At 45.6% G+C, this 14,933-nt stretch overlaps 1 protein-coding gene across 2 annotated transcripts; it reads left to right on the top strand.

Moving 5' to 3' along the window:
• Positions 1 to 2,456: 2,456 nt before the first annotated feature.
• Positions 2,457 to 8,046, top strand: RDH14 (retinol dehydrogenase 14). 2 transcript variants are annotated; one of them, XM_062208998.1, is made up of 2 exons: positions 2,457 to 2,842; positions 6,955 to 8,046. In XM_062208998.1, exons 1-2 carry the CDS (start codon positions 2,507 to 2,509, stop codon positions 7,570 to 7,572), a joined length of 954 nt encoding a protein of 317 aa, XP_062064982.1. In that variant the 5' UTR covers positions 2,457 to 2,506; the 3' UTR covers positions 7,573 to 8,046. The 2 variants fall into 2 exon arrangements, with proteins under 2 accessions (XP_062064982.1, XP_062064981.1); XM_062208997.1 differs by having other exon boundaries at positions 2,457 to 2,872.
• The last annotated feature ends 6,887 nt before the right edge of the window (positions 8,047 to 14,933 follow it).

Below are 14,933 nucleotides of genomic sequence, written 5' to 3'. Positions count from 1 at the left end.
GTCACTTCAACTACATGCATATACCAACGTCAACACTGCTTGTTCAGAAATAAACCAGCTGGTTGTTCCTGTAGGGTAAATTTCTAAGATGATCTCTAGATAAAACCCCTTAGAAAAGCTTCTTGAAAGTTTATTTCATGGGGTAATTGCCACTGGTCCATAGAGCTTTGTATTTGAAATCTCTGGCCTTGAGCAAATCAGGTAGACCCAATGATTGTATGGAGGGAAGAATAAAACCCCCAAAAATTCTTGGCTACTATTCCAAAACATGACATGAAGTGGAAGTGTAGGATTTTAGCCATTCATTGTTCATTGTTATTCTCTTGTGATTTTTGTTTTCAACAAAATTGTTTGTTAACTACAGTACACCATGTTGGGTACCAAGAGCTGGTCATTTTCACGTTACCTCATTTTCTTATCATATTAAATATTTGTGACATACATATCATTATTACCTTCCTTTTTATCAAATGAGAACCATAAGACTCAAAAATATTATAAAGCTTGTCCAAGAAAGTAGAGGCTATAAGTTATAAGGATGGATTCAAGTTCTGATCTACTTGAATAGCTATGTTCAATTTTCTGTCTGGTATTCCCTGGCCGTTGGGCCCATCCAGAACAGAGCCATCATTCCATTAAGAGCCATGCATAAGCTACACGGCAATTAAACAGCAGATCTAAGGACTCCTCCCCTCCTCTCTTTCTCACTCTCTCCTGCTCTGTCTACTTCCTCCCCCATGTCTGCCCCACCTGCACCTACATATCCATCCTTGGCTCAGGTTGAGAGAAGACCATGACTCACGTACATCTTCTGAAGGAAGCCAAAGCAAAAATCATCAGTCTAGACACTTGTGGAATGTCTACCGTTTCAGGAATTCTCCCATGTGTGAGGAACACAGGAGGACTCAGATATGATCCCAGTCTTGAGGAAATTTAAAACCTTAATAATCTGCTAGAGGAAATCCAGCGTGCAAACCCAAATACCCAACAGTAGAGGGCTGTTTGTCTTTAGTGCCACACAAAATTGAGGACGGAAAGGCCAGTTGGGTTGGAAGTGGTCAGGAAAGAGACCGGAGGGAGAGCTTTGAAAGATGTGCTGGATGTGCTGAAAGGCAGAGAAAGAGGAAACATATGGGCCTGGAGCTCACCACGGAGTGAAGATCCACCTTTCCTAATTCCTGTTCCTGTTGACTTGTCTACTCCCCAGGGACAGTGCTGTTTCCCACCTCTGCGCTCCATTCTCAATACTCAGGAGAACCCTTCTATGGCAGTCAACCCCTATCTCGTTATTACTGTCACTCACAGCTGTGTATTATACATAGCCCTTCCCCAGTGTTGGGAGTGGAGAGTGGTTTATCAAAATCATCAAGAGGTTTTATCTGAAACTACCCATGTTGTGTCTCGCTTTTCCTGTTGTCCGGAGGAATCTGGGATGGGTGGGAGGTGGCAGCAGGAGGTCCCTGCAACCATACAGTAAGCACCCTGAGGGCAGAAATTGTATGCAATTTCTTCGTGACTCTCACAGGGTATACATAGGGCCTGGTATAAGCCTGGTAGGTTAGTAGATGAGCGAATGAGGTCAATAAGATGAGCTTGGCCTAAGGCCATGGGCCTCAAGAGGAGTGCCTGTGGCACTGACCTGTGACACTCAGGAAGCCTGTTTACAGTGCACAAGGCACTCTGCCCTCCCCTGCTACATGGAACAGTCCTGTGAGGACGTCACCATCTGTACACGGGCCTGCCCAGGAGTCTGTTTACAATAAACCTCCACCGTGACCATGTGAGGAGGCCTTGTGCTACAGGAACCAGTGCTACAGTGGTCGTCTTCGATGGCTCCCAAAGCTCCCAGCAGCACCCGGGGCAGGTGCACCTCCTCGGGCTCTGCTTCAGACCCACTAACTACCAACCCCAGGACGGGGGCCTGCGAGTCCTGCTTTCACTGCAGGTGATTCCGGGGACGCTAACGGTTGAGCAACGCCTGGCCCACTCTAGTTCCAACCTGCTGAACGCTTCATCTCACCTAGGAAAAGGAGCCTTTCCTCCGACTTGCGTCGGGGCGGAGACCATCTCCACAAGGTGAGAGTAAACCCCACGTCCCAGCTGGCCTCAAAGGGAAACACACTAAACGCCCCGAGGAGTGGCGGTCGTAACCCGACGTATAAGGGGACTTGTAGTCGCAAAGCAGTCACCCGGTCGCCACCACTCTGGCATTTCACTGGGCCTGACCCCTACCAGCCTGAATCTCGGGGCGCGCGCTCCGCCTCCAGCACTGAGGTGAAAGCCGGTTCCACCAAGGGCAACGACCCCGAGCGCCGGACTCTCCCAACCAATCAGGTGCCCTCGGCCCGGAAACTACAAGTCCCAGCGTGCCCCACGCGCGCCGTCAGGGGACAACAGTTCGCGCCCCAGAGTTCTCCGCGTCCCGGTGGCGGCTCGCGCTCGAGCCAGGCGGCCGGCGCTCGGGGACCCCCGCGCTGGGGCCGGTGGGCCCTGGAGCTGGGCGGCCATGGCAGTGGCTACCGCGGCCGCACTACTGGCCGCACTGGGTGGGGCGCTGTGGCTGGCGGCGCGGCGACTCGCGGGGCCCAGAGTCCCGAGTCTGCGCGGAGGCGGGGACCCTGGCCTCATGAACGGGAAGACGGTGCTGATCACGGGGGCCAACAGCGGCCTGGGCCGCGCCACGGCCGCCGAGCTGCTGCGCCTGGGGGCGCGCGTGATCATGGGCTGCCGCGACCGCGAGCGCGCCGAGGAGGCGGCGGGGCAGCTCCGCCGCGAGCTCCGCGAAGCCGCGGGGGCGGGCGAGCTGGTCGTCCGGGAGCTGGACCTCGCCTCGCTGCGCTCGGTGCGCGCCTTCTGCCGGGAGGTGCTGCAGGTGTGGGTCTCGGGGCGCGGGCCGGGGGCCGGGGGCGGGGCGGGGGGAGGAGCCCGGGGTGCGGCGTCGCCTCGGGAACCGCGCAGGGGCCGCGCGGGGACGGCGGGGCGAGCCCGGGCCCCGGCCTGGTGGTCAGCGCCGAGCCCGGCCTCGCGCACGCGGCCGCGGGGAGCTGCGGCGAGGCGCCCTGGCCGGGACTTGCAGTCAGCCCCTTGCCCTCACCCCTTGCTTTTTTCCTGCTGGCTCGCTGTTGGCGCTGTCCTTGCGGCCTTGTGTGCAGGTGGCATGGAGCTGGGGATTCTAGTGGGCCTGCTCCGGCCAGCAACGGGACTAAGAATAGTACTCCATCCAGCACTTAGGGCTTTTATTATTATTATTATTTAAATGCAACTAAAGTGCCATCTTTTCCTTCCTCTGTAACCCTGCAAAGAAGAAATCAGGTGAACCTGAGGGAGGGAGGGAGAGACCGAAGAACTTGCAGGGCAGCTTCTTTCCAACAGCCCTTTTGAGGAGGTGCCCAGCGGAGGTGGCTTGCCAGAGGGCATTCAGAAGGTGGAGCTCTTAAGCGAGCCCGGCAGGGGCTGGCCTTGGTGCTTTGGCTAAGAGGCCGCTTGAGATGCCCACATCCCACACTGGAGTGTGTGCCTTTGAGACCTGGCTCTGTTCCCTGCCCCTGCTTCCTGCTAGTGCAGGCCCTGGGCGACAGCCCTGACAGCTCAAGAGGTTGGATCCGTGCCACCCGCGTGGAAGGCCTGGGTTGAGTTCTGGTTACTGACTTTTGGCCTGGCCTGACCCAGACTAGGGAAGTGAACCAGCAGATTTCTCTGTCTGGCTTTCAAGTACATAAATACATTTTCCAAAAGTAAAATCAGCTGGCACAGGATGGGTGTCTATATGACAGGGGGTCTGTTGAGTCCAAAGCAGCGGTTTCCAACTCTCAGTAATTTTTTTTCATCATGCCCTTAAGCCTAGAGAAAAATCTACCAGTTCATTTATATCAACCTAAGTTATTTATGTCCTAACAGTTCGGTAGCTTGTTGATGGAGTAATATGTGTAATTGAAAGAACATTATTTTTGTGTTTTCTTATATGACCTTGATTACTAATGGGAAATGTATGCCTGTTGGTCACTGTGCCAGATTTTGAAAGCTTGGAATCAGACTGGACACTGCCGCTGTCATTTCCTGTGGGGTGTTAGCATTCCACTTGCTCTTCATTCTGCTAGCACTCAGCTTCACAAAGAAATGACATCAGAAGGAATACACAGTGACACGTTGAGGCTGTGAGCCTCCTAGAACTGGTAGCTGTTGAGGTATGGAGCAGAGTATATCACAGTTTCCTTTGAAAATTTAAAATATTCCACCACATCTTGGAGTTTAGCTACAGTGTTCTTGGGCATCTTGGCACAGTTTGAGAGCTGTTGCAGATCTAGAGAGCTGTGGGTTGTTTTACTGCTAGCATTTAATTATTGTGTGAAGAATTAAGAAATAAAAACCAATCTCTGATAGATTTTCCTAGTGGGTCTTCCTCTTCTTAATTCAAATACAGAGGGAGCCGTGTCTGCCTCTCAATCCTGAGAGGGAGGCTGCTTGCTACTTTGGAAACTTGAGGAAGAACCTGTAAAAAGAGAGGGACACAGGAGTCGACCTTGTGTCTGAGTATTTATATTCCTGCCTGGCTGTGAAGTTCAGTAGCTATAATTAGAAGAAAAAAATGGAAGTGGTAGATTTCCCACATTTTGGTATTCTTGGTATTTATGTGGTTTATCTCCTAGAATTTAAAAAATAGTAAATGATAAAGTCTTAAAATAACACAAGCCCAGCAAAGAATGATGGCCCAGAAATGATTAATTCAGGAAACGCTTCCAAAGGATTAGTGAAGAAGAACACTCCTTTCTTTCCCCCACGGGTGAACTCTTGCCTTGCTTTTGAAGTTGACTATTGGAAAGCATGAAGGTGCACAGACAGGCCACATGAGAAATAGTTAATCTGCTGACAGGTAGGCCTCGATAACAGTTGTGAAATTTAAGACATTTTTCTGTTAAACTTGGCAAAAGGGCCAGTGAATTCTGAAATTTGACCTCAACTTAATTTAATCGTGGGTCATCACCGTGTCTTCACACCTGGAACATGTGCATTTCTTTTTCTCTGTCCATCAAAAGAGACTGAGAAGCCAAGAAAGAGCAAGAGAACACAAACTCAACATGATTTAAGGAATGAAAAGACGTCCTCATGAGACAGTCTAAACTTTAGGACTTTCATCTGGAATGATGTGGGGGATATGGTGAAAGTGCAAAATTCTGACGATACAGATCTTTTAAGTTAGGGGCCCCTGGAAGCTTGAAAAATACAGTTTTTGTGCCGGGAAAAAAGAGCTGAATTCCAGAGACATTACAGAGGTTAAAGGCATTTATTGATCCTACAATGCCCCCACATGCATACACCCTATTTGTCCCCTTTGTTGTTATTACGAAATTTAGTGTTTATATGAGTCACAATATTTATATTTTTTAATTATCTCTTTAATTTTGGTGGGTTTTTTTTTTAAAGCTTTATTTATTTGAAAGTCTGAGTTACAGAGAGAGAGAGGGAGGAGAGAAAGATCATCTGTCTGCTGGCTTACAACCCAAATGCTACCACGATTGGAGCTGGGGCTGCCTGCAGGCCTCCCACGTGGATGCAGGGGCTCAAGCATTTGGGCCACCCTCTGCTGTCTTCCCAGGTGAATTAGCAAGTAGGTGGATCAGAAGTGGAACAGCTTGGTCGCGAACCAGTGCCCATAGGGATGCCAGCGTCACGTGCTGCACCACAATGCCTGCCCCGATTTTGTTTTCTTAATTATTGATTCAATCCTAATTTTTTTTTTCCAATCTTAAGTTTGCATCCTTGGCTTTATCTATTGATTATTCCAATTTTAAGAAATGCCTGGATGTCCTTGCATCCCCATAGTTCGTTTTCCTCTTTGAGAACTACAGAGTAAGCAATTTAATTTTGCTCCTGGTGTTGATCCTAGCGGCTATTGGAATGAATAGTGCTGAGCAGGGTTCTCTAGCTCACACTGACTGTCCAGCTGAGTTTTAAAAAGAAAAAGTAGAAATCCAAGCTAGCTTACTAATTACAAGAGCAGTGGATCTGATCTCTGGCCACTTAGGAGCGCTGGGATACCCAGGGGTCACCTCCAGCTTCTGTGCTTTGATTTCTGTGTACACTGGAGACAGATGAGGTCACATGTGAAGAGCACAAGGCCAAACCCCTGCCAAGTATGCAAGTACTTTTTTTCCTCACTATTTCTCTGAATTGTCAGAAGCTCATAGAATTTTAGTAGTTTGTAAGAAAATTTAAAATATCTATCACAGGTACATTTATCGCAATGTTGATGTTATCCTCATATTAACATAATTCCCAAATTGAAATTTCCCTATTTAATTTCCAGCTGAAGCTAAGGGGAGCTATTTGAAATCATAGGTAGGAGTGTGTTGTCCTCAAATTGACTGTATTTCTGTTTCAATAAAAAAGATGTATTGATCAGATAACCCAGCATCCTAGGGAAATTTTGAAATATATTTATTTCCTTTTTTTTTATTTTTTATTTTTATTTTTGACAGGCAGAGTGGACAGTGAGAGAGAGAGAGAGAGACATAGAGAAAGGTCTTCCTTTGCCGTTGGTTCACCCTCTAATGGCCGCTGCGGTAGCCGCTGCCGCCGGCGCACCACGCTGTTCCGATGGCAGAAGCCAGGTGCTTATCCTGGTCTCCCATCCAAATATTATCAAGTTAACAAAGGGCTAAGAGTAGAAATTAAGTCTTAGACTTACTGTGGGCAAACACTTTTCTTCGTGCCATTTTGGTAAAGGAGGGTTGAGAGCTGCTGAGTGGAAGAGCATGGCCATTTGTCCTCACATGAGCAACATCTTTCAGAGAGGTCCCTGCCCCTCCTGACCTTTCAAATAGTTCTCTGGTCCGTAGGCGAACAACTGAAATTAAATACTGGAGTTCCTTTTTATCTGAAATATACTTATTACGAAGTGAAAAAACGGAGAGGCCTCCATTCCTAATTGCGCCATTCTCTGTTTGGCATTGAAAGGAAGAGCCTCGGCTGGACGTGTTGATCAACAACGCCGGTATCTTCCAGTGCCCTTACACGAAGACCGAAGACGGGTTTGAGATGCAGTTTGGGGTGAACCACTTGGGGCACTTCCTGCTCACCAATCTTCTCCTGGGCCTTCTGAAGAACTCGGCTCCCAGCAGGATCGTGGTGGTTTCCTCCAAACTTTATAAATACGGAGACATCAACTTTGAGGACTTGAACAGTGAGCAAAGCTATAATAAAAGCTTTTGTTACAGTAGGAGCAAACTGGCTAACATTCTTTTCACCAGAGAACTGGCCCGCCGCTTGGAAGGCACGAACGTCACCGTGAACGTTTTGCATCCTGGTATTGTGCGGACTAACCTTGGGCGGCACATTCACATTCCACTGTTGGTGAAACCCCTTTTCAATTTGGTTTCTTGGGCTTTTTTCAAAACTCCCGTAGAAGGTGCCCAGACTTCCATTTACTTGGCTTCTTCCCCTGAGGTGGAAGGTGTATCAGGAAGGTACTTCGGGGACTGTAAAGAGGAAGAACTGTTGCCCAAAGCTATGGACGAGTCAGTTGCGAGGAAACTCTGGGACATCAGCGAGGTGATGGTTGGCATACTAAAATAGGAACAAGGAGTAAAAGAGCTATTTATAAAACGATATCAGTTATATCTATGAAGTGCAATGGTGTTGCTTGAGCACTTGTTACTTGAAAAAACAACTTTAGTTTTACAATAGCACTACTAAGAGATACATATAGATATTTTGAAGTTATAAAAGTTGTGTTTTGGATAACTATTTGAGCAAAAATGATTTAAATATATAAGTATGAAGAATGAGTATAATGAACAGTACAGTTGTATTTTTATAATGTAGTGAACAAGCATGGATTACAATTATTTCAGAATTTCATGACTTAAAACAGGTATTTTGAACTGTTTTTCCAATATCTTTGAATTTCATGTCCAAAGTGTGAAATATTTTTGCTATAATGCTGGTTTATCTGTGGAAATAGTGTGCCTAGTGTGTGCACACAAGTCTTACGTGGAATAAATTTACTCATGCAAATTCTTAATTGTGCCTTTCTTTAGAGAAGTCACTGAATGTAGTCCTGTAACATCTGTAGCCTTCCCTCTGCAGGCTGCAGAATCTTGTCTCATAGCTTGTTCGGTGTCCTGAGAGGCAGTATTTCTGTAACCCAGATCTCTGTCATGTTTCCAGATCAAGACCTCTCATGCTTTTCAGTTGCCCCCAAGAGTGGGTTTTCAGATTTTCTTTTTCAAACTTCAGAATTCCTTTTTCAAAAGACACCTTCAGTTCAAACATAGAAGCTGGGTAGGTGAAATACTTTATAGCAGTGCTACGTGGGTGGAGTCCCCCCAGACTATTCCTAAAGGAATTTTGTAGCATAGAGCAGCTTATAAACCAATTCTATTTAAAGTTTAAATTCTCATGTGCATTTGAGACTCCACAAATTAGTGACAGGCTTACTGTTTATCCTTCCACTCCACATTGTCCCATAAAACTGTCTGGAATGATGGCGAAAGTTCACCCTGGATCGGCCAACAAGGTAGACTGCACTGTAGAGTACTTGAAATGGAACTCTGAACTGAATTTCTAATCTAAAGGCGTTACTCATTCAAACAGGCACTTGCCTACAGACTGGTGTGTTGCACAGCTGTCTCTGATCATTCTGCTGGATAATACATCCTGGGTATAGAATAAACACCCCTCCCCTGCCTCTGGGCCTTTCATTGTATTGTTCTTTCAGCTGAAGGATCCCCTCCTTTTCCCCAGGAATACTGCCCACCCTCTTGTTCCCCCTCAAGTATGTTCCTTATTCCAATGCTAGGCAGAAACAGTTCTGTCTTCCTACTTTATTTCAGTTGATCTTGGTAGCCTTGCTAGGAGTTTAGTGCACTAATTGTTCACAGGCCCAGATGAAGAATTAAAATAGAAATTCTCCAAGGAAAGAAGGTTTGTTTTAGTTTTCTCTCCCGAGAGTCAAGTATAGTAACTTAACACAAAGTACAGATGCAATACATAACGAATGAATGGTGTGCATAAAAATAACGGAGCCCAAATAGGAATATGGTAAACATCTATTATAGCATCAAAATAGCTACTTAAAAATTAATGTATTTGTCTTGACATTTCCTTACCTAAGGACAGACAGCGACCTAAATTTAATGACCACACTGGCCAGGGCTAGCCTTGATTGGTTATTATTTTTAAAGCTGTTTATGATATCTGGTTACACATTTCAGTTCTATTGGCGAGTAGCAGGATCTTGGCAGATCACACAGAAGGTCTGTTTTCTGTTAGAGCATTGTGTTGTGAATATGAGAAACAGTTAATGTTTGTATCATCACAGGTGTGTCTAGCTACAGTAGGAATAGTTGCATCATGTCCTTTGAAACATTGTGCTTTTAAAAAGTAATCCTACAAAGAGACTTGCTGGACTTAGAAATATGGGCAGGAAATATACCAGAATGGAACTTGGAAAAATGGAAGCTAATAAATCTGTCCTACACCTCGACTTCATTAAAAAGGACCCCCTTTTTTTCATTGAATACCATCTCTTCTGGCCGCATTTTGATACCTGATGCTTTTCAGGGGATTTGGACCTTTTGTAAGAGCTGAGCCTTTCAGAGTTCTTGTTTGTGGCGCCATGATAAAACAGAATACATTAATTTATTACGATGGAAAACTAGACACTTATCTGGAAACATCAACTGTAACAGTAAAGTGAGCTGCCACTTGGAAGGCGTCCTTCCCACAGTTGTGTGTGTGATGGAATCGAGGCCTGCTCTCAGCAGTGTGCCTGGATCCGTTCTGCAGGTTCGTTCCACCCTTCGCGTCTCCCCTTTCTGCTGACTCACTTCTGGCTATTCTGCTGTGCAAAGGAGGAGTAGGTGATTCTGGATTTTCACACTTATCCTCACCCTTAACAAAACTGTTGTAGGGAACATGCCAGATAACGGAATCTGTGAGTGGGAAAACGCATTTTCCATCTTGGCTTTGTGTTTGTTATTTTTTTTTTTTTTTCTTTTAAATTGACTTCTATGTGAAGCAGCTTGTTCTGAGAAGAGGTAAGATTGCTGGGCCATTTGCTCCAGCTTCTCTCAGAGTAACTTTACAGGGAGATTCTAAGAAGGATTAGAAAAGAGATTCTACTGCTTAAACACACCACCACCGTGGGCTTAGCTCTGCTACACCGTTCTCCCTGTGACTGGCGAATCCCTTTACCCTCGCTAAGCTGTTTCCTCAGCTGTATCATTGAGATACAGCTAATCATCATTAGAGATGCCTAAGTTAAAGTACTGCTCAGAGAATGTAAGTCAGGGAGCAAATAAAATTAGCAAAGTACGTGGCAGCACAAATGGGGCACACACACATTTCTCATGCTCCATGCACCTAATCCTCAGTATCCATAGTAATGGTAATTAGCCATAGTGATGGTTGGGTGAGTTCATAATGAAGGAAACAAAATTCTAAACCAAGGGTCAGCAAAGTTTTTGTAATATTTAAGGCTTTGTGGCCCCAATGCACTCTGTGTTACATAAAGCTATGGAAACTATTCCTAGCATAGGCCAACTATTGTACATATGTGGCTGGTAGTCTCCCAAGCCCCATTGTACTCATTTGTTTGTCTTTAAGATCCAATGTCATGTATACTGTTATTTCTATTACTCTGCAAGGCTGCTGTTGTTTTCCGTGTTACTTCTTGTCTTTGCCTATCTGCTTGCAGACCCAGGAAGTCTAGAGACTGTGTTTTTTTAAACCCATCTCCAGCTATATATTCTGGTGTGAGGAATAGCAGTTATCTGCCTTCAACTCGCTCCCCTGACAAACCTGCTGGGCCTGGCCAGAGATCTGAGAGAATCTATATTTGAATATTTAATTGATTCCAAATGTCCAAAGGAACACTGAAGAGAGAACATGTTACTAATCACACTTCAGGATCTTGGCCCGCACAGACAGTCTCAGATGTTTCACAAACCTCTGGATGATGGGGAGTTAAATTAGTTACAGGCTAACGTGGAAGAAGGTAGTTAATTCCTAGAGGATAGTTAGATGGAGTGCTCAGTTTTTTACAGACAGAAAAGGGTTTTGTTAGGCCAGATGTGTAATTCAAGTACAGTAGAAGCATTCTTAATCACTAGCTAACACACTTGCTATCCTAACTGATTCACCATTCTTTTTGAAAAACACACTGACTGGTGCCTGTACGTATGTGACTGTCCCAGGCTCCTGGCCTCCCCTCCAGTACACCCTAGCCCTCCTGCTCCCAACTATTCTATTGTATACTTAGGAAGAATGAATTGTACACCTAATCCATTTCTTGTTGCTATGATGATACTTGAGACTGGGTAATTTATAAAAAATGGAAGTATACTTGGGCTCATGGTTCTGGAAACTAGGAAGTCCAAAACCACGGTACTGGCCTCTGCTTGCTTTCTGGTGAGGACCTCAGACTGCAGCATTTCATGGTGCAAGGGTAGAAGGTACAAGTGAGCACATGCACAAGAGAAAGCATGAGGGTGGATTGGCCTCATAGCAACCCACTTTCACGGTGACTAACCCACTTTGAAGAGAATTCACCCACTCCCACATCAATCCCTCTTAACCTAATCCCCCCTTAAGAGGGCCCACCTGGCAACATCATGGCAATGGTGGTCAAATTTCAACGTGAGTTTTGAAGGGGATAAACTATATTCAAACCACAGCATGTTCCATTTACTTATCCACATAATGAATATTTATTGCATGCCTATTATGCACCAGGTGTTATTCAAGGCTCTGGGTGTGCAGGAGCCCACAAAGAATACCTGAGCGAGTGAGCGAATAAGTATGTGTGTATGTGAGCTGTTCTTGTTATAAATCACTCGTTATCAATCATAATACAAACCAATCAACTGTGACTACAAAGAGAAAAAGAACTACGAAAAGTAAGCTTAGTGATAAAGATGCCTGTGTCCCTTATCGAGTACCCAGGTTTGAGTACCTGACTAGACCCTGGGCTCTAGCTTCCTGCTAATGCAGATTTGGGAGGCAGCAGGTGGTGGCTCCTGGCCATCCACATGGGAGATCTGGGTGGAGTTCCAGGCTCCCAGCCTTGGCCTGGCCCAATTGCAGCCACTGCAGACATTTTGGGAGTGAAGCAGCAGATTGGAGTACTCACTCTCTGTGCCTCTCAAACAAGTGATATTTTAAGAAAAAATACTATTAATTGTACTAAATAGGTAAGTTCTTGCATATTTAATAGTTATTTTTCACTATGTCATTTTGTCCTAAAAGTTGACATTTTATTATGCTGTGTTACAGCCCGGCCTGCCCTCAAAAACAGCAAACACATTCCTGCTTTCCTTTATCAGTTCGGACTTAAGTACTCGTACCTCTCTTTCCTTGTTTAATACCCCGCAGATCTAGATAGCTATCCAGCTATTGGCAGAATGGAAAGGCCTCTAAATCCTGCCATTTTTGTTGTTGCTACTCTGAGACTAGTAAGGTGGACTGAGTGAGTAGAATTTTTCAGCTGTAAACAGCTGGGTGCAGGCTGACATACACGTTGGTATTTTAGGTCTATCTTAAAGCTGTACACATGGTTTGAGGAAATGTTGAACATGGAGAATATATAATCATTATTAGTTTGTGAAGAAGGCAAAGCAAGCTTCTGCCACCAACCCATGAAAGTACAGGAAATGGCTGCATGTAGTAGGTGTTCGGGTCTTAAGCGTTCTGTTGACAGAAGCGGGTTCTACCCAGGGGTTTTGTGTTAATGTAATCAAACACTTGAGAGCGGCAGCCCAGCAAGCTCAAGTCCACCCACCTCAGAGTTTATCTTTTGCTCATCTGGAAGAGTTTATTTTAAACATTGAACATTGTTTGCTGCTGTTGAAATGAAAGTGAGAGAGTTACAAGCTTTCTTCCACTGCCATCTGGCAGATTTACTGATGGATCGGGTTCTTTAATCCATGTAACCCCGTGTGTGGGAGCTATTGTCTTTGTGTTGATCCTGCAGCTGGCTTGGCTGAACTTTAAAAAGCTTGCACAAAGCCATCAAGAGCCATCCTATGGATAAATGAAGTTGGGGATGTTGCAAAAGTCACTGAGGCCTTTTTTGGGGGAGACATGAATGTGTAATTTTCTTTCTTCTCTGACCACACACTTTTACTGTCTGGCTGTCTTGTACATGACAATAGAGGAAAGCTGTATTTGGATATCTGGGAAGAAATAACTGAAGCTATGAGAAAAGTATTTGGGGGGCAGGAGGAGGGGCGGTGCTGTGGCATAGTAGGCTAAGCCGCCACCTGAAGCGCCGGCATCCCATATGGGCACAGGTTTGTGTCCCAGCTGCTCCTCTTCCGATCCAGCTCTCTGCTGTGGCTTGGGAAAGGCCAAGTGCATGTGGCCTCGCACTCACACGGGAGACCCAGAAGAAGCTCCTGGCTCCTGGCTTCAGATCCGCCCAGCTCCAGTCATTGTGGCCATTTGGAGTGAACGAGTGGATGGAGCATCTTTCTCTCTCCCTCTCTCTCTCTCTCCCTTTCCCTCTTTCTGTAACTGTACTCCTCAAGTAAATAAATAAAATCTTTTTTAAAAACTATTTAATGGAGCAGAAAGGGGCGACACAACAGATTTGGGAGTATCTCACTCCTTAAATTAAATGCTGGGGTAAGAAGTCCAATGAGTGTGCTTTTCTTTTCAGGAGGATCTGGTCCTATTTTATTTTTCATTGTACTTGTGACGTAGACATTCAATGGAACACGTAGTACATACTCAGTCATTGTTTATGGGGTGACGTAGACATTCAATGGTACACGTAGTACATAGTCATTGTTTATGGCGTCATCAGGTGGACGACTACACAGAACTGTATGCATTGCACTATGTATAATATCTTACAAGTAACTCTAGGGCACAGTTTTTAAATGCACATAAATGTGTATGCATACACATACATGAAGAGATTATATGCACACAGTAGGCTTTGTGCAATAAGGAGTGCCTTGCATAAGCTTATATTTGTTTATATGAACACAGGAAAACAGAACACATAATAACTATGATCAATTGTTATTCAACTGTCTTTCCTACTTATATGTAGACTGCCATTTTTAATCTTGTATAGGCTGGGCAGTTTAAAAACAAAAATAAAGGGGAAGATGTTGGTAGAGTGCCAGTCCAAGTCCCCACCACAGTGCTTCTGACCCAGTTCCCTTCTAATGTGGCAAGGAAGGCAGCAGAGGATAGCTCCAGTATTTGTGCCCCTGCCAACCATTGGGTGGACCTAGATGGGGTTCCCAGCTACTTGCTTCAGCCTGACACAGACCTGGCTATTCTGGCCATTTGGGGAGTGGACCTACGGTAGATGGAAGATTCATACTCTCTCACTCACTCTGTCATTGATTCTGCCTTTCAAATAAATATTTTCTTTCTAGATTTATTTGTTTATTTGAAAGTCAGAGTTGCACAGAGAGAGAAGGAGAGGCAGAGAGACAGAGAGAGAGATCTTCCATCCACTATTTCATTCCCCAATTGGCTGCAACGGCCAGAGCTGCGCAGTCCGAAGCCGGGAGCCAGGAGCTTCTTCCGGGTCTCCCATGTGGGTGCAGGGGCCCAAGGACTTGGGCCATCTTCTACTGCTTTCCAAGGCCATAGAAGAGAGCTGAATAGGAACTGGAGCAGCTGGGACTGGAACTGGTGCCCATATGGGATGCCGGCCCCGCAGGTGGTAGCTTTATCTGCTATACCACAGTCCCTCAAATAAATAGTTTTTTTTTTTTTATTTTTATTTTTTTAAATTTTTGACAGGCAGAGTGGACAGTAGAGAGAGAGAGAGACAGAGAGAAAGGTCTTCCTTTTTGCCGTTGGTTCACCCTCCAATGGCCGCCGCGGTTGGCGCGCTACGGCCGGCGCACCGCGCTGATCCGATGGCAGGAGCCAGGTGCTAATCCTGGTCTCCCATGGGGTGCAGGGCCCAA

The sequence above is a fragment of the Lepus europaeus genome, chromosome 13 (assembly GCF_033115175.1).
Source record: "Lepus europaeus isolate LE1 chromosome 13, mLepTim1.pri, whole genome shotgun sequence".
In the NCBI taxonomy this organism is placed as follows: Eukaryota; Metazoa; Chordata; class Mammalia; order Lagomorpha; family Leporidae; genus Lepus; species Lepus europaeus.
Note: the sequence above shows the minus strand (reverse complement) of the source record. Positions and strands in the feature narration are given on the sequence as shown.

Coding starts and splice junctions, on each gene's coding strand:
- RDH14 (XM_062208997.1), top strand. CDS start 2,507: ATGGCAGTGGCTACCGCGGCCGCACTACTGGCCGCACTGGGTGGGGCG. Junction 2,873..6,954: donor TCTGCCGGGAGGTGCTGCAG/GTGTGGGTCTCG, acceptor TGGCATTGAAAG/GAAGAGCCTCGGCTGGACGT.